The sequence below is a fragment of the Bos taurus genome, chromosome 4 (assembly GCF_002263795.3).
Source record: "Bos taurus isolate L1 Dominette 01449 registration number 42190680 breed Hereford chromosome 4, ARS-UCD2.0, whole genome shotgun sequence".
NCBI lineage: Eukaryota > Metazoa > Chordata > Mammalia > Artiodactyla > Bovidae > Bos > Bos taurus.
The window spans coordinates 62,763,259-62,788,154 of NC_037331.1; the positions used below are offsets into that span (position 1 = coordinate 62,763,259).

The 24,896-nt window shown below is 42.6% G+C and overlaps 1 protein-coding gene across 2 annotated transcripts in view; it reads right to left on the reverse strand.

Annotated features, from left to right (window-relative positions):
* The window catches only part of BMPER (BMP binding endothelial regulator), a 252,730-nt gene that overhangs the window by 98,978 nt on the left and 128,856 nt on the right, over window positions 1–24,896 (reverse strand). For both annotated transcript variants that reach the window (XM_059885635.1, NM_001077997.1), the window contains 3 exon segments: window positions 11,132–11,231; window positions 5,631–5,740; window positions 794–934 (listed from right to left, as the gene is read on the reverse strand). In XM_059885635.1, coding sequence (XP_059741618.1) covers window positions 794–934; window positions 5,631–5,740; window positions 11,132–11,231 — 351 coding nt within the window.

Genomic DNA, 24,896 nt, shown 5'->3' on the forward strand with positions numbered 1-24,896 from the left:
CTCCAGCTCTGTAATAGGAAGTCTAGCCAAGTGCAGAGGGCCTGAGGTGCCTCCATCTCTGACTTGATTCTGAGGGTCTCGATTCTCAAAGGTACCCTGAGATGACACCTTCAGGTACAGAGAAACTCCCTCCACCCGTGGGGAAAACAGACTAGATGGGCAGCACTTTGGACAAAGTCAACGATCTTAATCCTAACGTTTAAATGGTCACTGGCCAGCTTCCACCCACGCCACTAGAAAACGATGTAAAACACACCTGAGATGGGCAGCAGATGACCCTACTAACTCAGCTGGGGCAAGACCCGCTCATCTTTGTTCAACTGCTCTGCTGGCCACAACCTCACCCAAACAGCTTCCAAATGGGAAAATCTCTCTCTGAAAAAGGAGCTTAGTGGGAAAGTTCTAAGAGAATCAGGATCTTGGCACAGAGGACCGTGCATCTCTGACTGCTGTCCCCAGGCATTTGGGTACCCATAGCTGCACCATCCAGGGGACTCCTCAGCTCAGCCCCAACCACTGGCCACCACATTTAGAAAAGGCAATGTTTTACAGGTTTAACGTATGTTATACACCAAAAGTAAAGCCAAGAAAAACACATTTTCAAACAGTTGCTTCTCTACCCCTAAGTGTCCTTGACTCTAAACATATATGCACATATAATATAAATAAATACTTTTATACACATACATACATGGATACACAAAATATGAAATATTGCAATCTGCACTTTGCTAGGAGCTTTCCACAACTCAGTATCATACAGTAGTTCCCATGAACTTGGTTCATGACATACCCGGAAAATCTTGTTGCCAAACTTGCACACTTTGATGTCTTCCTGGGGCACTCGTAGGAGGCAGTCATCACAACAGGCCTCCTCGCCTCTGTCGCAGCCACCAGGGTGGGAGCACTTCTTCTTACACACAACAGTGGAGTCCTGGGGGCCCGAAAGCAAACTGGAAGTTAAAGACAATTTCCACCTCCACCAGACATCCTGCCTGGCCTTCCTTTGTGTGTGTTAGTCACTCAGTCATGTCTGACTCTTTGCGACCCCACCAGGCTTCTCTGTCCATGGAATTCTCCAGGCAAGAATATTGGAGTGGATTGCCATTCCCTTCTCCAGAGGAACTTTCCAACTCAGGAATCGAACCCTGGTCTCCTACATCACAGGCAGTTTCTTTACTGTTTGAGCTACAGGGAAGTCCTGGTCTTCCTTTAACAACCCACAATTAACTTCTTTAAAACATATGCTGAAGATGTGTATAAAAGTCATTCAGTCGTGTCCAACTCTTTGCAACCCCATGGACCCCTATACAGTCTGTGGAATTCTCCAGGCCAGAATACTGGCGTGGGTAGCCTTTCCCTTCTACAGGGAATCTTCCCAACCCAGAGATCAAAGATACCATATTCTGCTGCTGCTGCTGCTGCTAAGTTGCTTCAGTCGTGTCTGACTCTGTGTGACCCCATAGACAGCAGCCCACCAGGCTCCCCTATCCCTGGGATTCTCCAGGCAAGAACACTGGAGTGGGTTGCCATTTCCTTCTCCAATGCATGAAAGTGAAAAGTGAAAGGGAAGTCACTCAGTCATATCCGACTCTTAGTGACCCCATGGACTACAGCCTACCAGGCTCCTCCATCCAAGGGGTTTTCCAGGCAAGAGTACTGGAGTGGGGTGCCATTGCCTTCTCCGACCATATTCTAAGTCACTGCAATAAATCTTTCATTCACTTCAAAATTTTACTTGCTGACCAAGTATCCGGACTAGAAGAAGAGGAAGCTATGAACAGTGTGACATATGCCCCCCACTTTCCAAGGGCTTATCAGTTAATGCTCAGCAGACTGATGGGATATCCTGCTCCAGCCACTGGGTTAGAAGGCCCAGTGCACTATGGACCAACCAGTTTCCTTCCTTTTTCCTGCCCTTCTCATCTTTTACAACCCTCCTTAACAGTGTTCCCTCAGGGCTCCCCCATGGCTTTATGACACCTTCTAAGAGCTGACAGTAAACTCAGGATATCTTTGATCAAAGAGTAAAAATTTAGAGCTCATGCTCCATGTGAAGATGAAATTCCTTAGTGTGTTCTGTGTTCACAAAGGAACCAAATGAGCGATTCTAAAGCTAGGCCTGGGTTCTAGGGGTCTTCCATCAACTGTGTGACCTTAATCAGGGACACTTAAACTCTGAGGTTGACAAGTCTGTATCTGTAACATTAAGGAGTATGGCTTGATTTCAAAAGAAGTGGCATTCCATGGACAAAATAGCCAAGTGAGTTGTATTTACTGACTCATTCAACAATGTATGGGAAAAAAGTTCAGAGGAGCCTATTATATATATATATATATATATATAGAAGTCACTCAGTCGTGTCCTACTCTCTGTGACCCCATGGACTATATATATAGCCCACCAGGCTTCTCCGTCCATGGGATTCTCCAGGCAGGAATACTGGAGTGGGGTTGCCATGTCCTTCTCCAGGGGATCTTCCCAACCCAGGGATAGAACCCGGTATCCCGCATTACGGGGCAGACGCTTTACCCTCTGAGCCACCAGGGAAGCCCTAAGAAAAGCAAATTTTTCCAGTTTCCCAGCCAACAAGTTGAAATTTCACCTGGAGTAGAATGTCAGATGAAATGACTATAAGAGCAAAATATTTATGAAACTTAGCAGAAGACAGGATGGAGGAAAGAAATATCCCAGGGTAGATTGGCAATGACCTCAAAGTGCTGAGTTAGTGTGAACCAAGAGCAGGGAAATGAGAGACCAAACCCCTCTCCAAGACATAGACCCAATCAGTAAGCTTGGAGAGAGGACTCACTTTGGAGCCTCACATACAAATAGGTTGAGTAAATCGACAGATGTAACTTCTGCAACTTCTACATCAATTCTATGGTTTCAAGAGGCACTTCTGGTACTATCTACTATACTCTCACTAACTTATCCTCTTAAGATTAATATGACAATGAGATGATCCTTCAAAAAAAGGCATTTGTTATTCAAATCACATCACACAGTGGATAAGATATAGAATTGAATATGACCAGGGTAGAATGCCAGTTCATGTATTAAGTGTATTGTCTTGTACAAATCCATCCCTCTGTGCCCCGGATTCCTCATCTTCAAAATGGAGATGATAACACCTCTCAAGTTGATTGTGCAGTTTAATGGAATATGCAAAGTACTTGGCACAGTGCCTGGCACATGGAAATAAGTCAACTCATAAATTGGCAAAAATCCTTTGTCAAACTGCATATTTTGATTTCAAGTTTGAAAAACAAGGGCACTCACCAGCTCTAGAATAATGCATACTTCATGATAGATTGCCCAACTTTCATTAAATATACACCCACAACCAACCATCCCCCACCACACACAAACACACACACATTTAGAGTATCATTAGATCATTGCCTGGAACTGGATTAAGCAATTAGAATACAGAGATGGATAGATGTGCGCCTGTCCTCAAGGAACTCACAAAGAGAAGAGATAACCATCTGAACAAAGACTATATAATAATGTGGTAAAAAGAACTGGTAAAGGTATAGGGCTAGGAGAGAAGATGCAACAATTACCTATCTAGGTGGGTTGGGAAAACCTCACTAGAAGAGGTGATATCTGAGAAAGGCTGCTATAAATGAAGAGGAGTTTGCTAATCAGACTCAAGGAAGATGAGGACACTGCAGGCAGATGGAAACCTAAAACTGAATTGTGTTTAGAGAACTATTTCCTGCACCTGCATGGCACTCACTGGATGGGGATACTGGAGAGGGAAACTCTAACAGATACAAAACAACCCTGATCACCCCAAATGATTGCAGCCTGATTCTTCAAGTATTCCATTTCCCAAAAATGACCGTGAATTCATACTCTGATAAAAAACATCTTGAAGGAACAGCTTCAGTTACGCTTCTTTTGAGTATTGGGATATATTGGCTAATCACCTCTCAAAGAATCTCTCAAAGAATGAGACCCAAAACGCTGCAAGCATAACTAATTTCCATCCCTGGGATGCCTGGCTTTTCTGCAATCAAGAGAATCGGGAATGTGATGTCTTTCATCAAAGGCTCAGTATCCCCAAGAGGAGGCTATAACCTGTGAAATTCCAGGAGAGAAAGAGAAGTCCAGAGGATGGAGGCCAAGGCAACAAAAGGAGTGGCTATATGCTTAGCACAGGATTCTATGAACCATGAAAGAGAGGAGAGGGCCTCAGGAAAGTAATTCCAGTCTTCGGAATTACTTGCTGTTCAGTGCTAGGGAACAGACAGTTCAGCCCTTCCTTGGCCACTTCCTTGAAGATGCAGTGCATGCTCATTAACAAACCATGCCTTGAGTAATCAGGAACTTTTGAACTCTAATTCCAGCTACTGATTGACAGTGAAAAAAGTTCCTCTTTCCCTCTCCAAACCTCTGGTTATTAAAAACAAACAACTATCACCCCAAAATGTATTCTAAACTCATGTCACACAGATGTTTCGATTAACTTGCTAATGAATGGTCCTAAAGTCCTCCGTGTAAATGATTCTCTTCTCAGTTTCAGAACTGAATCACCATATAAACATAGTCTAGGAATGTGTGATGTGCATAATGCCTTTAAATTTCTGGAGCTGAGGAATTCTTTCTTTACCAGTCACTAGATGTGTGGTTCGGAGAAGGCAATGGCACCCCACTCCAGTACTTTTGCCTGGAAAATCCCATGGATGGAGGAGCCTGGTAGGCTGTAGTCCATGGGGTCGCTAGAGTCGGACACAACTGAGCGACTTCACTTTCACTTTTCACTTTCATGCATTGGAGAAGGAAATGGCAACCCACTCCAGTGTTCTTGCCTGGAGAATCCCAGAGATGGGGAAGCCTGGTGGGCTGCCGTCTATGGGGTCACACAGAGTCGGACACGACTGACGCGACTTAGCAGCAGCAGCAGCAGATGTGTGGTTGCCTTTTGAGAAAAGTGTGTAATGACTCAAGTAAGAAATGGTATGATGAACAACACATAAATACTCTCTTCCCAAACTACCAGGTTTATTTTTGTGATAACTGTGAACCCATGCCTTTCTTTTCTCTTTACTGCTGTTTTTCAGTCACCAAGTCATGTCTGACTCCCTCATGGACTGCGGCACACCAGGCTTTCCAGTCCTTTACTACCTCCTAGAGTTCGCTCAAACTCATGTCCATTGAGTCGGTGACGCTATCCAACAATCTCATCCTCTATTGCCCCCTTCTTTTCCTGTTCTCGATCTTTCCCAGCAACAGCCTTTTCTGATGAGTTGGCTTCTTTTCTCTTACATGTGGTTAAAGCCATTTTTATTGCCAGGTGTGTCAGAGAATTCATACTGAATAAATAGAGCCAGAGAACACTGCAATGTGCATTTGTCTGACTTTTATAAGTGCTTTAGCCCCTCAGAGTTTAATTCTTACCCCTAGAGCTAACTTATTGGTCCTGGGAACATAACAGTGATTCATAATTTGGATCCTATGTCTAAACTTCCTTGTGAACATGCAATATAACTTTACAGATAAAGTGGCATCAGTAATGCCTCATTACCATAAATAACACATTATTATATTTGGCTATAGTGTTCACATTAAAACCAAAATGTCATCCATTCTGGACCACAGCCCCTCAGAACCATCTTACCTTGCAGGTACATGCAGTGCAGTTATCATAGAGAAAAGAGGATCCATTGTCATAAACATCACTGCGAAAGAGGCAGCTTCCAAATGGGAGGTCAAACACTTTCCTTTGACCTAGAAAGAAGCAACAGCATAGCGTTAGCAAGACAGAAGTCAGGATTGTCCCACTTCATCATCAGCAATTATAGCACAGGACTGTTAAACATTCCCACAAGACCAGGTAAATCTAGTGCACAAATACAGAGCCATGGGTCACATGTTTCTAGGGGATTCCCAGGAATCATGACTTCAAAGAGTTTTTGCTAAAAAGAGTTTGATTCCATACTGAATCCTGTAAGTTTAACAAATCTTTATTATGAGTTCATCCTAGTGAGCCAGGATGACTAAGGCATCCTGTCCCAGTGGAGCTTAATCTACTGGGGAAACAAACCCACAAAAGATGATTTCAATACAATAAGACAGTCAGTTCTGGAAAGAAGCCAATCTAGGAACTGTGAGGATGGGAAGGACAGAGAAGACTCAGGATGTGCTGCCTGAGCTGTATCTTAAAGAATGAGTAAAATTATCCAGAAAGTGGGTGTTGGCAGGGAAGAGGCAGGAGAAGTCAAGATATCCAAAGAAGACTAGGATGAGCAAAAAGAAAAACTAATGAGATAGTATATCAGTTGAAGAAATGACAAGTCCATTGGCATCAAGGGTGATGCTAACTCAAAGATCACACAGAGGAGGAATCCAACTCCACAAACGCAGTGTTCAACCTCCCACAGGCATCACACCTCTTGCAGAATTACCGTGGTTTTCCCTGATGTAAGGATTTGATTGGTGACCCAAAAGGCGAAAAAAAATCAACCCCAAATAAAGAGTGTAATCCACTTTCCTCCTTTCTTTCAGTATTTGAGTTTCTACTCTCTGGAGCACATAAAAATATCTCTGAAATGTTACTTCAATTAAGGACTAAGTTGAGAAGTCAAAGATTAATCATCACTCATAAGATTTATACCCACACTCTTCCTGTAAAAAGATTAAAAGCAATCTCTAGTTCATTGGAGACCAAATGAAATGCTGAAGTATCTATAAACACATATGAAATGCTATTCTCGGAATTAGAATTGTTGGAATTACTGTTAGTAGGTGTCAAGAAAAATGCCATCTTCCCGTTAAAAGTCAACCTCAAAGCTGGGATACAGTATAGATGTAGAATTAAATCATTAGTTTAGTTCTCCCTACAAGAAGCAAACTTGCTTCAAAAGATGATTGTGATAATTTTAACTTGGGTCCCACATACAGACTCCCGGGTGACCTTGAACTTGATTTCTCCAGGCCTGACTTAGTTCACTTGTCATAAAATGATATCAAAATGCCTCCTCCCAACAACACATTGCCATCTCTAACTACAATGTCAATGCTAAAGTATACATCAAAAACTTTTTTATGGTTAGATAAAATTTAGCATAATGACTGTATGTGCACCTAACAATTAGCAATACCCCAACCGAAACAGGCATTCTTCTGTGTATACTCAGGTTCTAAGTCTTCTGAAGTTTGTAAAAATGTATAGATTAAATCAGAGGATTACCTGAAAAATACAGAATTCATCCTTTCTCTAGGTCTTCCTCTAGGTAACTCCCAAGGGTTGTCTGAAGCATCAGAAATCTGTGTGCAGGCTACCCACCCCATCAGAGTCACACCTGTCATATCACACCTTGATTTAGGACACTCTATAAAAGTATAAGAAACACCCCTAAGCAGATTTTTTTTTAATTTACTACAAAAATGATGGTGACGTTATTTTTCACTGCTTTAAACACTGTCCTCTATATTATTCCATCAAAGATATATTTCTGTCCTTTAAGAATTAAAAATAGCCCTGCTTCAATCGAGCATTTGTTTCAAATTGTGATAACATGGTTTGCCTTGTCCTGTCTTTTATTATATATATTATTATATATTATATTATTAGTGTTAGACTGGTGGATTGATACATCAGTAGACTACTGAACAAAAAAGGCTTGAGTTTAATCTCCCTGCACAAATATGATCAATGGCAGATAAGTATTATCATTATTAGAGGTGGTATAATTCAAATAGGCTTCCCAGGTGGCACAGTGGTAAAGAACCCACCTGCCAATTCAGGAGACGTGGGCCCAATTCCTGGGTCAGGAAGAGCCCCTAGAGAAGGAAATGGCAACCCACTCCAGTATTCTTGCTTGGAGAATCCACATGAACAGAGGAGCCTGAAGGGCTGCAGTCCATGGGGTCGCAAAGAATCATACACAACTGAGCAACTGAGCACACAGCACATATAATTCAAATATGATCTTGGGCCGTGTGACTCTGAGAGGTGCATCGGTGCTCTCTATATAGAAACTTCTGCTGAGGCTGTCATTGAAAATGAGAAAAGAGAGGAAAATAGTGCAAAAGGCAGGGGTATGTCATGTGAATGAATCCTGCTCACGGGAAAACTGAACAGCAAATCAGTGTCCAAAAATCCAAAAGTCTAAATAGTCTAAAATTTCAGCATCCACTAAGCATTGCTATGTTTCCTTTTTTTTTTTTCCTGTCTTCTGTTGTGTGGGTATGTTTCTTTCTACTGTCAAAGAACATACAATCTTACCTAAATCCCAAAGTCATCATGGCTCAAAATAAGATAAAACATTCAAAAGAATAGTTCAGAGACTCTGTGTATAGCCTAATCTAAGCCATTTCCACTTTATTCCTCTGGGGCTTAGCCCAGCAGTAAAGGTCTCATTTGGGAGAATTTCTGAGTGTCCTAAGAGTTGCTGTTCCTTTTGTAGTCCAACTTATGACCACAAACGGACAGAAAAATCTGCATTCAATACAACAGTCATTGTTCATATGAGAATCTCATCTGACTCAGCATATCCACGATACCAGCTTCAGAGCTTTAATCAAGCTTGCTGCTGCTGCTGCTAAGTCGCTTCAGTTGTGTCCATTTATGCGACCCCATAGACGGCAGCCCACCAGGCTCCTCCATCCCTGGCATTCTCCAGGCAAGAATACTGGAGTGGGTTGCCATTTCCTTCTCCAACGGATGCACGCATGCTAAGTCGCTTCAGTCATGTTCGACTCTGTGCGAGCCTATGGACAGCAGCCCACCAGGCTCCTCTGTCCACAGGATTCTCTAGGCAAGCCTACTTATCTTCAAGTTGAGGGCCCAAGCCACACCTCCTCTGGGACGACTTTCTCACTTATATGGGGCCCTGTTTCCACCATGACCCACAGCATGATGATTTCAACAACAGTGAACTGGCTACTTCTCTTCGAGGGGCACAAGCACACATGGGCAACCCAAGAAGCACACACATCAGGGGAAATGCCTTCAGTCAGTCATGTCTAAACAATTCTCCTTTGTTCTGATAATATCTATGGAATTACTTTAAAAGCAGGTGCATGTTTGTGTGTGTGTTTGCGTGTGTGTACACAGAAGGAAGGCACACATTATTAGATGAAGAGTTAGCAGCAGAATCCTTCAAAGAAGAGAAAGCTGCCTTCATTTAACAAGATACCTTTATTGGCCAATTCAATTGTAGAAAGATAGACTTCAGGGTATGGCTATGATAAGCTGGGAATGATAAAAATAAATCAACAGGTGTTTCGGTTGGAGGAAGCAAAGTATGACAGAAAAGACAGAAGATTCAAGGAAAGAGTGTGGACAATAAGGATTGGAGGCTGTAATCCACAGAAAAGGGACAGTGATATTTTCCTAAAGGCAAAGTAGCTGAGACCTTTTAAGAACAAAGCGAGCTTAATATTTCAGTTTCTATTATTCATTGTGCTTCCCTGAAAAGTAATCAGCCTCTTACTGTAAACCTTCAGTGAAATCCCCTGCACAAGCCTTGATTCAATAGCACCATAGAATGTGAAAAGACAGGGTGGGGAGGTTTTCCTGAAAGGACAAAATGATGTTGAAGAAGCAGATGGAGGAGGGAAAGGAAGAGGAACAAAAAAAAGGGAAGAGAAGGAGGAGGAGGTAGAAGAGGAAGAGGTAGGGAACAAATAGAAAAAAGCAGCAGGAGCGAAAACACAAAGCCAGCGGTGACTAGAGAAAATACAAGCCCCCTGCCAAGGATCCCTGGAGATACTGGTGGGGATGCTGCATATTCTATTGTATTCATTTGATGGATCAAGCTACTTTTATCTGAATCTTAAATGGTCAAGCTCAATCAACTCAATGACCTTAAGGCCACATGGAAGAAGCTGATACATAGATAAAGAACAAAAACCAAAGGATTCCGGGCTCTAGGGACCCTCCATCCAGGGTGTTTCTCTTCAGGTGGTAACATGCATGCTGCTCTCCATGTTACCTGGAAAGCTGAGAAGCAGCAGGTTAAATCGTGGGTTTGGGAATCACGGAGACTCACGTTCAGGAGTCACCTCCAGAGCTCACTAGCTGTGCTACCTTCTAGGAATTCTACTTCTTTCTCAGCACAAAACTAATCATGGTCCCTATATTATTAATACACATCAGAATTCTATACTTAGCACCTGTATGTCACAGACTCTTGAGAAAATTAAATGAGAAAAAAAGTTCCTGACGTTTTCACATGGTACCTAGTACATAATAATTGCTCCAAAAGGAATAGCTAATCCTCTTTTTTATTGACTTATTCATTATTCCCTTCCAAACCTCTTGTTTGAGGCACCTTATCCTCCTGCATGTTTTTGCCTCTAAAATAACACTCTGTTCCTCCATCTGTTTACTTCATATGCCTTTATTTACTTATTTTTCTTTTGGGGGCATGCTTTGAATCATGTGTGATCTTAGTTCCCTGACCAGGGATTGAACCCTCACGCTCTGTCTGCATCCCCCATCCCACCCCCCACATTGGTAGCACAGAGTCTTAACCACTGGACTGCCAGGGAAGTCCTCACATGCCTTTAAAATACATTCCTACTAAATGTCAGATGCCCAGTTAAAGACAGTTTCTCAGTGTTGTTCTCCCCACAAAAATACATTCCTACTAATCATCAAATGTCCAGTTAAAGACGGTTTCCTCAGTACCATTCTCCCCACATCAGGCTATTATCCCAGGGTGTCTGGTATACCAGGTTTACAACTACAGGGGAAGATAAGAGAAAAGAAAGTTCTGGGGAGGCTCAGAAGTGAAATAAACCCTTGTACACACCTTGGTGGTGGTTTAGTCTCTCAGCTGTGCCCAACTCTTGCAACCCCATGGTCTTGTAGCCCACCAGGCTCCTCTGTCCATGGGATTTCCGAGGCAAGGATACTGGAGTGGGTTGCCACTTCCTCCTCCAGGGGATCTTCCTGACCCAGGTATCAAACCCGGGTCTCCTGCATTGCAGGTGGATTCTTTACCTACTGAGCCACCACACCTTACACTCAGGTAATCAGAAGAAGGTGTTGTCTCTAAGAAGCCATGAAATAGCACAACTTGAGAACCTCAAGATAACAAAGTGGACAACTCTCAACAGAAACTCCCAGAATGAATTACATTGTTCTTTGATCTGAAAACAATCACTCACCCAAACATTTGGGGCAGCACTGTCCTGGGGGAATGTGGCTAAGGTGCTGAGGACAGGAGAGAATGGGACAGACTTCTCTCACGCACTGTGTCCTGCCTCCCTAAAGAAAAGAGGAGAAAAAAGCACATTTAGAAAAGTACGTGCATATATATAGTGTCTAACCAAACTATCTGGAACAAACCTAGACCTTCCCTGGGGTTGGTCCCAGGGTGATTGCTCAGACCTGGCAACTGCCCCTAGGCATCCCATGCTCTTCCCCGTAGATGCCATGAATTGTACCCATGAGAAGGCTGCCTCTAAAGCGATGGGTTCAGCATCACCTCTCCCACTCACCACCACCACCACCACCTTTATCTTTTTTTCCTTCTTGAAGTGAAAGTGAAAGTCACTCAGTCATGTCAGACTCCTTGCAACACCATGGACTGTAGCCTACCAGACTCCTCTGTCTGTGACATTCTCCAGGCAAGAATACTGGAGTGGGTTGCCATGCTCTCCTCCAAGGGGATCTTCCAAACCTAGAGACTGAATCCTGGTCTCCTGCATTACAAGCAGATTCTTTACCGTCTGAGCCACCTGAGCATTTTGGCTTTTAAGCCCAACCAACCCTCTCAGTTTGGCTGAGATTTGAGGCTTTCAGTACTATAATCAGGAAATGTCTCTGGCAAACCCAGACAGGTTGGCCTTTCTTTCCAAGCCCAAGGCAAGAAAGCAACTTTGGGGGTTTTACTGAGATGTGTCTTCCTGTTTCAGACCCCCATCTTTCTAGTCCTGCGGTAAAGCTTCCTCCAGGAAGACTTCCCTTTTGGTCACTCCTTAAAGGTGTTGCTAGAACAACTCAGCAAGGCTCAGATTTGGGGAAGTTAGTCAATCTGCTGAAAATGGATACACTGGAAGCCAACATTCAGAAGAACCATTTCACTGAAGTCACTCAGCCAAACTAATATGAATCAAGTAGAAGGTTTATAATGACTGATATTAAAAAGACTTCAGCAGCCTTGGAAAATGTTCTAGAGTCTTCAGATCTTTCACTGTCTCTCATCCTTGACCCTTTCTGTCCTCCAGCGTCCATCACCTCTGACATTCATTCCTTGTCTTCCTCGGTATCCCCTGCTTCCCTGCCCATTAGTATCTTTAACCCCTCCGAGATGTGAAGATGAGCACACCAACTTCCTTTCTCCATTCCTTAGCAGGGATGCCTGTTTTCCAACCTCAGCAACTTGTAACTGAATCCCCATAAAGCCAAGACAAGAAAAAACAAAAAACGGGGTTTCCAGTCAATTTACATTCAACAGCTTTGCAAGGCTCAAGTGAAAACTATCCGGTGCAATATGAATTACTATCAAACTTGTGAATAATTCAGTTTTTTTTTTCTTTACCAAAAAAAATCAGTAAATTTGTTAGATCAATCACTAGGCAAATGACATCTCAATGAATTGGCTTCTCTAGGATTTGAGCTGGAAACCAAACTAGTAGACCCTCCGAAGTACCCGTTGCCTCAAGCCTGGAATTTTTATCTTAAGAGGCCTCAGGAAATAAGCAACTCATGCCTCAAAGAGTCCTGGGCCTCGCAAGGGAAAGATTCCCTCAGAGTGTTTCCTCACACCTTCTCCAGCACTTTCTGTATTAACACCAGACATTGGCCGTCTGGATCCTATTCGTTCCCATCCGAGCACACTACTGTCGCCTGTTGTTTCTGCTTTCCCTTCCTATTCCTGCCATTTTCATTGTGCAAGTTTTATTTTTTGGTAGGGACAGATGAAAAGGGTAGAGCATGTTATGTCTTTTTAAATATTTATTATTTTTAAGCCACTTTAAGGTTGGCTTCTTCCCCAAACCAATAGAAAACACACAAAAATACCACAAAAAGTCCTTCTGTTGTTTTTCCATTATTTCCAGATCAGCACGAATCACTAAAAATCTCCCAGGAATCCCTAGCTGTTCTCAGTGAGTTTCCTCACTCGACTGTATAATCCTAGACTCTGGCCCTTCACCAGACTTCAGAGGCGCATAACCTGAGTCTTGGTCACACTCTGAGGTCTGCCCCGGCTTATACATAAACCACAAAAGTCAAATCTAGAGGGAGGCAGAAGGCTCTCCTTAGCTTTTAACTTCCTCAAATCTCGAAGCCTTGGGCTACACGAGGTTGCCTGGATGTCGGCTTCTCTTAGGTGCACAGAGAATGTATTCTTTTCATCAATTTTCTCTGTTCTTGTTGGATCAGCATCTATTTTTCAAGCATATTTTAAAATTAAAATTTAAGAAAAATATTGCATAGTTGCATGGCCGTTAACTTGTCCAACACACTGGAAAGCTAGCCAAAGACTGTGTGTACTCCATTAATTTTCCTTACAATAAGGTCAAAGAGTGAATTTTGCATACATAATACAACTGCAGTTTGTGTCTCCCAAGAGTCCGTTAAAGTAACTTGAACTCCAATTTAAGTTTGCTGCTTTGGTCAGGTTTTATTTTGTTTGGGTTGCAGAATTGTGGCATAGCCCAAGTCCCGAGGCTGCATTCCAATTAATACCTCCAAAGAAAGTCCCAGGCCCTTTCAGCTCACAACCTGCTTCTATGATTTCAAATCAGCAGGGACTCTGGCTAAACTATAAGCCAGGGCTTTGCTGTAAACTAAGAAAGTTAAAAAAGCAGAAGCAAACATTTCTGGTTCTAAAATTGCACTAATTCCTACTGTAATTGCACTAAATTGACTCTATTAGATTATCACCATGGCTTTCTAATTAACTTACCTGCCTCAACTTTCTTTCCACGAGTCCATCCTGCAAGATTCAATATCTCCAAGACTCTTATCCAGCATCCACAACTGTTTCATTATTTGAGCTAAGATTTATTCAAGGTTTACCATACATTAGGATTACCAGCAGTGAATATAACACACCAAAAAATCATTCTTTATAGAGCACATCCATATGTTAAGGTGGAGGATGACTTAACCATAACATTCAGGAGAAAGTTTAACCCATTCAAGCTAAAAGTCCATGTAGAAATGACTAGGTGCCCACTAGAATCTTTTTTTTCTCCTGACACAGAGCCAATCTGTATTTCCAAGTCTCCCTTACTGTTAGGGGTAGCCAGTGGGAGGTAGACGGAAATCTTTCACACTAAAGAAGGCTGAACGCCAAAGAACTGATGCTTTTAAACTGAGCTGTTGGAGAAGACTCTTGAGAGTCCCTTGGATTCAAGGAGATCAAACCAGTCAATCCTAAAGGAAATCAATCCTGAATATTCATTAGAAAGACTGATGCTGAAACTGAAGCTCCAATACTTTGGCCACCTGATGAGAAGAACTGACTCACTGGAAAAGACCCTGATGCTGGGAAAGATTGAAAGCAGAAGGGGATGACAGAGGATGAGACGATTGGATGCATCACTGACTCAATGGACATGAGTTTGAGCAAGCTCCAGGAGACGGTGAAGGACAGGGAGGCCTGGTTTGCTGCAGTTCGCGGGGTCACAAAGAGTCAGACACATCTGAGGGATTGAACAATAAGGTGCCATGCTCTCAAGAATTTTGCAATAACTTGGAAGAGCCTGCTTCCCTGAGTCACCATATGGAAGTCTACCCACTAAACACCTGCAAGGAACTGTTAAATGAGCAAGAAATAAATTTTACCGTGTTAACACTCGGATGAATCAGTTCTTTATTACCCCAGTGAGGCAACATACTCCATAATCTTTTCTCCAATCTCCTTTACTTCCAACACCAACACAGAGAGGGGATTCCAATGTATCTTATTTCTTTCCTGTCCCCAAACATATCTTATGCCTTCTCTCTTCTTTATGCATGCATCTTTCCCTTTCTGCCCCGATCACTGACCCCTATGGAAATCCTGCTTCACTCAAGGTCTATTTCCTGCCTATTGTCTTCTGTAAAGTCTTCTCAGATCAGATCAGATCAGTCGCTCAGTCATGTCCGACTCTTTGCAACCCCATGAATCACAGCACACCAGGCCTCCCTGTCCATCACCAACTTCCGGAGTTCACTCAGACTCACGTCCATCGAGTCAGTGATGCAATCCAGCCATCTCATCCTCTGTTGTCCCCTTCTCCTCCTGCCCTCAATCCCTCCCAGCATCAGGGTCTTTTCCAATGAGTCAACTCTTCGCATGAGGTGGCCAAAGTACTGGAGTTTCAGCTTTAGCATCAGTCCTTCCAAAGAAAGCCCAGGGCTGATCTCCTTCAGAATGGACTGGTTGGATCTCCTTGCAGTCCAAGGGACTCTCAAGAGTCTTCTTCAATACCACAGTTCAAAAGCATCAATTCTTCGGCGCTCAGCCTTCTTCACAGTCCAACTCTCACATCCATACATGACCACAGGAAAAACCATAGCCTTGACTAGACGAACCTTTGTTGGCAAAGTAATGTCTCTGCTTTTGAATATGCTATCTAAGTTGGTCATAACTTTCCTTCCAAGGAGTAAGCACCTTTTAATTTCATGGCTGCAGTCACAATCTGTAGTGATTGTGGAGCCCCCCAAAATAAAGTCTGACACTGTTTCCACTGTTTCCCCATCTATTTCCCATGAAGTGATGGGACCGGATGCCATGATCTTCATTTTCTGAATGCTGAGCTTTAAGCCAACTTTTTCACTCTCTACTTTCACTTTCATCAAGAGGCTTTTGAGTTCCTCTTCACTTTCTGCCATAAGGGTGGTGTCATCTGCATATCTGAGGTTATTGATATTTCTCCTGGCAATCTTGATTCCAGCTTGTGTCTCTTCCAGTCCAGCATTTTTCATCATGTACTCTACATATAAGTTAAATAAACAGGGTGACTAGACCCTTTCAATTCCCAACAACCTCCTCTATAATCCTGTATCTTTTCTTTTCTCATCTGTACTCCTGTGGTATTTTTGACACACACATGAACATTTAACCCTGACAGACAATACTGGTTTTGTCTCTAAGGGCAGGAACCAGTCCTTTGAGCCTAATATCCTTCAATGGACTCAAGGAAACATCTCAATAAAAATTCATTGAATGAAAGGAAGAGCCACCACATATAATGAGCTCCAGAATCCAGGTAAATTGTTCAGAGCAACTGAAAGATGCTGATGAGACGGCAGAGTTCAGGGCTGTCTGCATCCCTTTACCTTTGTATCTCCGTGGGTTTTGCATAATTTGGGTACCAACTAAATGTTTGTTAGTGCCCATATTTCAAAAAGCATCCCTCAACTTCAATTTTTAAAGATGGTATGAGTCCTAGTATCCATGTATTTTGTCTAATGTTTGAAAATGTCTAAATGGTCAAAATGCATAGGGACTAACGACTGTATTCCCATTTGATCAACAAGAAAAGCTAGGAAGGTCCATGATACTGGAGAGTTACAATTTCTACCATTTGCCCATTCCTTGAAAAGGCAAACTTGTCCTCTAGAGGTGATCCTTTGTTCCTATTGCCTATGCAAGTGCTTCTCCAAAAGCAGTTGTTTTAAAAAGAAAGACATGGAGCTTATGCCAGGTCTATTTTCTTAATTTTCTTTTAGTTGATTTAGTCAAGAACACAATTACTTTGTGTCAAAGTTTACCCTAATGCAGCAGTTCTGTTGCATAATTAAAAAAAAAAAAAAGAAAGAAAGTATCTTCCTGACGGTAGTGATGAGTGCAAGATGATAAAACTACAGCCATGTGCATGCAGGATGCTTCTCCATCCCTGAGGTCTGCTGGGAATTGGGGGCTGGAAACTGTTCTGCAGCACGTGACATGGCACTCATTCCTTGACCAGGAAACAGATCGTGGCCACCTAACAGGAGGTGGGAAGCACAGCAGTGCATGTCTAACCAGTTAAGACCAGTCAGCTACACGCAACCACATTCGAGAGTGATTTTTATTTGTCTGGAGAGTAATTTTTTTAAAACAATATTCAACTCTGAAGAAAATAGACTTCTCCATTGATTCTAGATGGAGGTGAGAATGAAAGAAGAGGAAAAACTAGAGGAACTAGTGTAAGGAAGAAATAAATCGTGGGTACAAAGAGCTCATGTGTGACTCACAATTTTTACATCACAACAACCAGTGGTATAAAGCAAATTTGGGAGCAGAGTACCAAATCTGAATTACAAATTGGGTTAAAAAACTTCTCTCAGAGAAATGGATATCTTTATCCACGCCCCTCTTCAACCTGGAAATTTATTTTGATGAAGTTCTGAAGCATGACAGCTACTTCAAGGGTGAAGGACTTAGTACTTGGCTTCCCCTGTTCTTGGCCAGTGTGGAATCAGAAATCAACACAAAAGAGAGGCTGCAGGTGAGTTGTGAGGATGAGGAAGTGGAAGGAGAGTGGACAAAGACATGTCACGTGCTTCCCTGGTAGCTCAGACAGTAAAGAATCTGACTGCAGTGCAGGAGACTTGGGTTCGATCCCTGGGTTGGGAAGATCCCCTGAAGAAGGAACCAGCAACCCACTCCAGTATTCTTGCCTAGAGAATTCCATGGACTTAGGAGCCTGGCAGGCTACAGTCCATGGGGTTGCAAAGAGGTGGACATGACTGAGCAACTTTTACTTTCACAAGCCCACTACAATGGGCAAGAGAAAGGCATATATGAACGCACACACACACACGTATACACACACAATACACTGGCATATATGTTTATAGTACGTGCTATAAAATGCCATGGACAGAGGAGCCTGACAGGCTATATAGCCCATAGGGTTCCAAAGAGTTGGAGTCGATTGAGTGACTAAACCACTACCACCACACGCTAAAATAATTTGTGTGTGTGTGTTTGTGAGACTCAACACTAGCCTAGGGCTTTTCCACTTTGACATTACTGATGTTTTAAGACTTTGCTTCAGGGGGCCGTCATATGCATTGTAGAATGTTTAGCAGCATCCCTGGTCTCTATCCACTAGATGCCAGTATCCGCCTTCATCCCCTGGTTGCAATAAAGAGGAATGTCTCCAGACACTGCCAAATGATGCCCGGGTACAAAATCAATTCAAGTTGAGAACTACTACACTAGACCAACGTTTTCTCGAGCCACAATCCAGGAACCTGCATTTTTGATAACTTTCCCAGCCGACTTGCTGCTGTCCAAGGCACCACATTTTGCAAATGCCTCACTAACAGGAGCTTCCATCAAGTGGGGATTAAGTCATAATTATCTTGTGAGTTCCTCACAGCTAGCGCACATCATAGTTTATAACATGTGATTAAGACGTGTGTTCTGAATGATGGAGATTATTTTTTAGGTTGAAGAGTTCTCTGAGAGAAGAATCGGGCCCCATTTCACCTCAGTGGCTAGAGGCTACTTTTACTCATGATCATGGAAAGGAGAGCAGGAGTGGGTGACAGGCTGATGGAGTTGAATTACGCTTCTCTGAGGCATCTGTGCTGAGTCCAACTCGGGCTTTATCATCACCGTCTGTATGGATCCTGGAGACTTTCTTTCCCAAGAATCTGAACATCATGCTATGCATGGATTTTTGTTTTCAAGTCATAAAATAAAACTCAACTTCAATTCTACACACAGAGAGTCAAAGGTATGTCAGCAAAGTTTGGCCACGGTACTTATTTTGTCCCATGAAAATCTTGAGCCAACAATGACCTCTGAGAAGTACCCACTGGGCTGATAAAAACAAAACCTTTTTCTTGCTTCACTGCCTATTCAGAAAATCAAGGCCTGCCTTAAGAATCAAGCCTGAACCAAATTCCTTTCATTTTTCCCATCAATTTGTGTTTCCAAGTCCAATTGTACTGTTGCTCATACTAACAAATTACCACACAGCCTTGGTGACTTAAAATAACACACATTTATTACCTTACAGTTCTGGAGATTAGAAGCCTGAAATCAATTTCACTGGGCTAAAATCAAAGTGTTGGCAGGGCTGTGTTCCTTCTAGAGACTCCCAGAGGAATCTGTTTCCTTGTCTCTTCCAACTTCTAGGTTCCTGGTCTTCTTTCTCCATCATCAAAACCAGCAGTAGCGTCTTCAAATCTCTCTCTGAACCTGGCCCTTGCTTCCATCATCATGTCTTCTCTAACTCTGACCCTTCCACTTTCCCTTTTTAAGGACTCTTGAAAAAAGGGCCCATCCAGATAATCCAGGATAATCTCTCCATTTCAACATCATTTTGTTGTTGTTCAGTAGCTCAGTTGTGTCTGACTCTTTGTGACCCCATGGACTACAGCACACCAGGCTTCCTGGTCCTTCACTATCTCCCTCAGTTTTCTCAAACTCATGTCCATTTAGTCGATGATGCCATCCAACCATCTCATCCTCTGTCACCCCCTTCTCCTTCTGCCATCAATCTTTCCCAGCATCAGGGTCTTTTCCAATGAGTCAGCTCTTCGCAACAGATGGCCAAAGTACTGGAGCTTCAGTTTCAGCATCAGTCCTCTCAATGAATATTCAGGGTTGATTTCCTTTAGGATTGACTGGTTTGCTCTCCTTGCTGTCCAAGGAACTTTCAAGAGTCTTCTCCAACCCCACAGTTCAAAAGCATCAATTCTTGGCACTCAGCCTTCTTTATGGTTCAGCTCTCACATCCGTGCATGACTACTGGAAACATCCTTAACTAAAATTATATCTACAAAGTCATTTGTGCCATATAAGGTGACAGTCACAGGTTTGGGGGATTAGGATGTGAACATCTAGATGGTCAGAGAGCACATTATTATTAACTATACAACTACCACATTATATAACTACCAAAGTTATTATTATTAAAGAAATGACATTTCATTTCACTGTGTAGCATATAAGGTGACAGTCACAGGTTTGGGGGATTAGGATGTGAACATCTAGATGGTCAGAGAGCATATTATTATTAACTATATAACTACTACATTATATAACTACCAAAGTTATTATTATTAAAGAAATAACATTTCATTTCACTGTGTAGCACCAGATGTAATGTTTCAGCTCTAATGTCACTATAACGCACTATAATAACCTTCCTATCAGCTTTCCTCCCGCTGAACAAGCTAGTTTTCCCTATGTTTTACATAAAAGGAAAAGACAGCCAGGAACTTCTGTTTGAATCCTGGTTATATGGTACTGAACTGAACAAGTTCCTCACTTCCCATTTGCTCTCCCTCTGCTCATCTCTAGTTATTTCATTCTACCTTTTAGAAGGTGAACACTCCATTCAGACAATCTGAATTTCTCCTCTTGCTCACTCTCTTCTTATTGTCTCAGGCCAATCATCGGTGCTGATGGACATCTTCAGGAACATTTTGGATGTTAAGGAAGGAGGAAACCATCCTGTTTGCCAACAGGTCTCTTCTGGGCCCCTATATTTAAGTTCCCACCAAGTTGTATGATTTATCACCCTCTGGCCCTTGACAATAAGCCCTGCAGGGACTTCAGTGTCCTCTGATGGTAGATGATCCCCAGAGAGTCTGATTGTATTCATCATGTTCAGAGACACCTGCAGGAGATTTCAGAGAAACTGAAGGCCGGGGTGGGCGGCGGGGTGGGGGTGGGGGTTTGGGGTTGTATGGTGCCACAGCCAGGCCTCCCCTGTTGCCAGCTCTAGGCTTATTATCAGCAGCTGCCTGGGTGAGCAGGTTCAGCCTAGCTATGGAGACAACGGTGGACTTCAAGGGCACGTGGAGGCAGGGCCAAATGTCGTAATTTTGTGAGACAAATATTAGAGTCATAAATAAATAGGTGATGTAAATGTGTTGATTCTTTTCACTAACACCATTTTAAAAGAGGGTTTCCATTATGCGTTTGCTTAAGCCTCATATCTAAAGCTAAAAATTCATCTGTCTTCCTCTGAGTCCTGGTTCTTTGCTCTTTCTTGTCACTTAGCTGAATGGCAGGGTTTGTTTGTTTGTTTGTTTTTCCTTAATGTTTCTGCTTTGAAAAAGAAAATTTCAAATTTCTTCCTCTTCCCCAAGCCCAGCTTTCCCCACAGGCAGACACACAAATCACTGATAACAACTGGGGTACTGTTTGAGGCAAATTCCAACTGGTTGGAAGTTTCCACGAATATTTTATTCCCTGTCATTGTCCATTTTAGAAACAGGAAGATAAGACCACCCTTGAGGGCCAACCTCCAATGTGATCTTTGAGCAAATGCCCTGCAACCCGAGGGATAAAAAAGCTCTGGGAATCAGAATAGATCTGCCAGCCCTAGTTCATTTGGTGTCTGCGGATGGGAGCTGAGGGCTGACGGACGACTGGAGCAGAAGCAGTAATCTGCCCTGAAGGACCTGACACCTCTTTCCAAGGCTCACTGAACAGAGAGGTAGGACTTGCCGATAAGGGCCCTGAGAATCTGGCCTTGCTGGCAAGCATGGGGGGCTCCCTCTCTGAAACAATCAACAAATAAACAAACAAATCCACAGGAGAACACCCTCCTGATGTTTCAGATTCCCAGACACCTTCCAGACCACCCCGGTAGGACGTTTTTCAACTGCCGTTCTGGGGAAAAAAAAAAAAAGTAAAAGAAAGAAAACGAGCCTTTTTCCTTTTCTTGCCATTTTTATCAAAGTTCAACCTTTCATCATCATGTAAGTAGTCAAAGCTGTTACAAGCCTACCGCTGACACATCAAACGCTTTATCTACAGTCTGGCCCACTTCCAGGGAGATGAAAAGACCGATCATTCAGAACTCACACCTCCTGTGAGTTATGAGCCATTCCTGAAAGGAAGGAAATAACACCATTGTGCAGGAGGAAGGGCATTTTTCATGTTCCCCAGGCTGTCTGCACTGCAGCAAAGCTGGTTATGCGCTAGGGAGGAAGCTACACGAAAGCCTTTGACTGGAGGCAAGTGTCTCTAGAAATACTGTCCCACAGTATTCTCATGGACTGCTCATCTAAAACCTTTCTGTTGACCTTTAAGTTTTGACACCAGAAGTTGTTTATGTACTATACCACATGCTTCATATTGTTTTATTTTGCTTCCACAGTCTTTCATTTGGATTTATTATTTGCCCAAACTGGGTTGGGAGTTCACTAAGGATAGAAGCTAGGTTAATCTTCCTTTTGTCTTCCTCAAGTGCTTCTCTCCTCCCAGCTCCACAGCTAGACCACAGTAACATCGGAAGTGCTTGGCTTTCAGTTAAACACCTGCTTGTACAGTTGTCAGTTAAAACTGGAATAATTCAAAAACGTTTGTGCTCCAGTAATGTTTCCTGAGGTCTAAAAATATCTGTTGCCTTAAAATGAATTAGTCTTAATGAAGATATATCTGGATCCCCTTACTGTATTGACAAAATTGCACTTAGAAGTCTTCACGATTTTTCATAAATATAGTATACCTGAAAACACTACAGAAAAAATATTATATTTAAACTGAAATTTCTGAGTTGATGAGTCACAGCATTTTGGTTTTTGTTCATCTCTGCAACAAACATTTGAGTTTCTATATGTTAGACACTGTGATCTTTAAATGAAAAATTTCTAAACTTCCATTCAGTACACATGACTATGTATAGTTCTCTACTTTGTATCAAATGACAATTCCCTAAAATTCTAATACAATATAAATTGCTGTAAACATAATACCCACAGAGTCCTATAAACACTCTAGCCTCTATTGAGGTACACTGTCCAGAGAAACTAGAGGCTTCTGCTGCTGCTGCCGCTGCTGCTGTTGAGTCAGTCGTGTCTGACTCTGTGTGATCCCATAGATGGCAGCCCAACAGGCTCCTCTCTCCCTGGGATTCTCCAGGCAAGAACACTGGAGTGGGTTGCCATTTCCTTCTCCAATGCATGAAAGTGAAAGTGAAAGTGAAAGTGAAGTCTCTCAGTCACGTCCGACTCTTAGCGACCCCATGGACTGTAGCCTACCAGGCTCCTCCGTCCATGGGATTTTCCAGGCAAGAGTACTGGAGTGGGGTGCCATTGCCTTCTCCGAGAGGCTTCTCACACTGTTCATTCAAACTAGTGATGCCTGTGGGTATTGGTCTTGTCAACCAGTTCTAAGTTTGTGTTTTAAGACAATCAGGATGTAATCCAATCTTGGCAAGCTCTTGGGATGATCATAATCTAGGCCCAACATGATCAAAGGAAGAGATGTGTATAGACTGTTGGAAATAGTTGTGATGAGGGGCTCCTAGCTTGAGCCAAAGCTCTCATTCTGACAAGTCTGGGCAACTCCAGTGAAAAAGAGAAGTCCCCTGTTTGTCTTCTTGTGAGAGCAAACTCCATCCTAAGACAGGCAGAGATGCAGCACGACAGAACCCCCTAGTTACTGAGTCTAGTTACAGAAGGAGGGAATTATTGTGAATATAACTTGGCATCTGTCACTCCAGCTATCCCAAGTCCAGGGCCTGCCATGGATGCCCATGTTGGTTCTGAGGAAGAAAGATGCTGAAAATAAAGCTGAAAAGAACTGTGAAATATTCAAGTACAGGCCCACTGATTTGGGATTTCTATAATTGAGTAAAACACATGGAAAGGAAAATCCAGATGACACTGCTGGTGATCAGAGGTCTCCATGATACTAGTGGCAACGTGCAGTCAAAGAGGATGGATGCAGTAGCCATGCCAGGCTGAGAGCCAGAGTGACTGGGAAAACGGGGCGAACAGGGGGGACAATGGCAGACAGACATGAGAGACGATGGACTCCTGTCCAGCGCAGAAAAGAGATATTTCCTCTATCATAAACTCTTTTTAGGAAGACTAGGCATCCGCCTAGGAAGATGATCACCATTGGCAATACCTATTATAAAATAGTACCTGTGGACAAAGCATACATATATTCTCTGGCAAATGGACTAGTAAGCAGAAAGAAAAAGTGCTTGGCTTCTTGCAGAAACAATGAGTTGTGTTAAACTGAGCTTCTCCTGGAATAATATCAGACGAGGTCCAGAAGCATTGTCTCATAGTCTTGGCCAGAACGTGCTCCAGAGAAGCCGGAAGAGAGTAGGTACCTCAGTGAGGGGGCAGCTGGCTGGAAAGTTTATCAGGTCATGGGTGAGGTCTGAGTGGACAACAGCTCTGTAACTATGACAATAGGCCTAGCAACCCAGAGGTTAAGGTTAAATCCTTAACCCTATTAAAAGGAATGAAAAAAAAAGTTCTACCCGAACAACAGTTGTATCTTATTTCAGAAAAAGATACAGAAAACAGTTCAGGACAAGTTATTTTAGGCCATAGCTAAAACAGAAGGCCAGATGCTTGTCGGAATTACCATAAACGTTTCAATGAAAGCCAAGGACAGTTTCCATGGTTCCTATGATACTAATGGAAGAAGAGTGGAAGGTCACCTTTGATTGGAAACCAGGGGAAGGCCGATCCATTTGAAATAGAGACAAGCAACTCAGAACACATGCAGCATCTCTCTTTAAAGACTAGTGCTGAAGCGGAGTATTTGGAAGGCAAATGTCAAAGACTCAGGGAGGCAGTGACTCAGAAACATCAACCATTTTATTTTTCCAAACCAACGGGAGGATGATGGCAATGTCTTAAAAACAAGCAGACTGAGTGAAAGTTTACACACTGGAGATGGAACATCTAGCTCTTTTCTTGACCGAGAAATCCAGAAAGTCACTTTTTAAATTGACCTATGCTATTTATAAAGATCTTCATCAACCAGTATTAAAGTTTGGTTGCCTAATTCAGAAAACTGTTATAAACAAGTAGGTCAAAGTATATGACCAACTCATGATCAGAACATTGCTAATTCAGATTGGTTGAAAATATTTGTAATCTGAAGAGAGTATGGCATATGCTCAAGTGTGTAGATTATAGATATTGGCCTTGAAGTGAAGGATTCTCTTAATTTTTTAGATAGGACATAACATTTTACATTTTCTAAGTATCTATCTGATAAAGTCTATT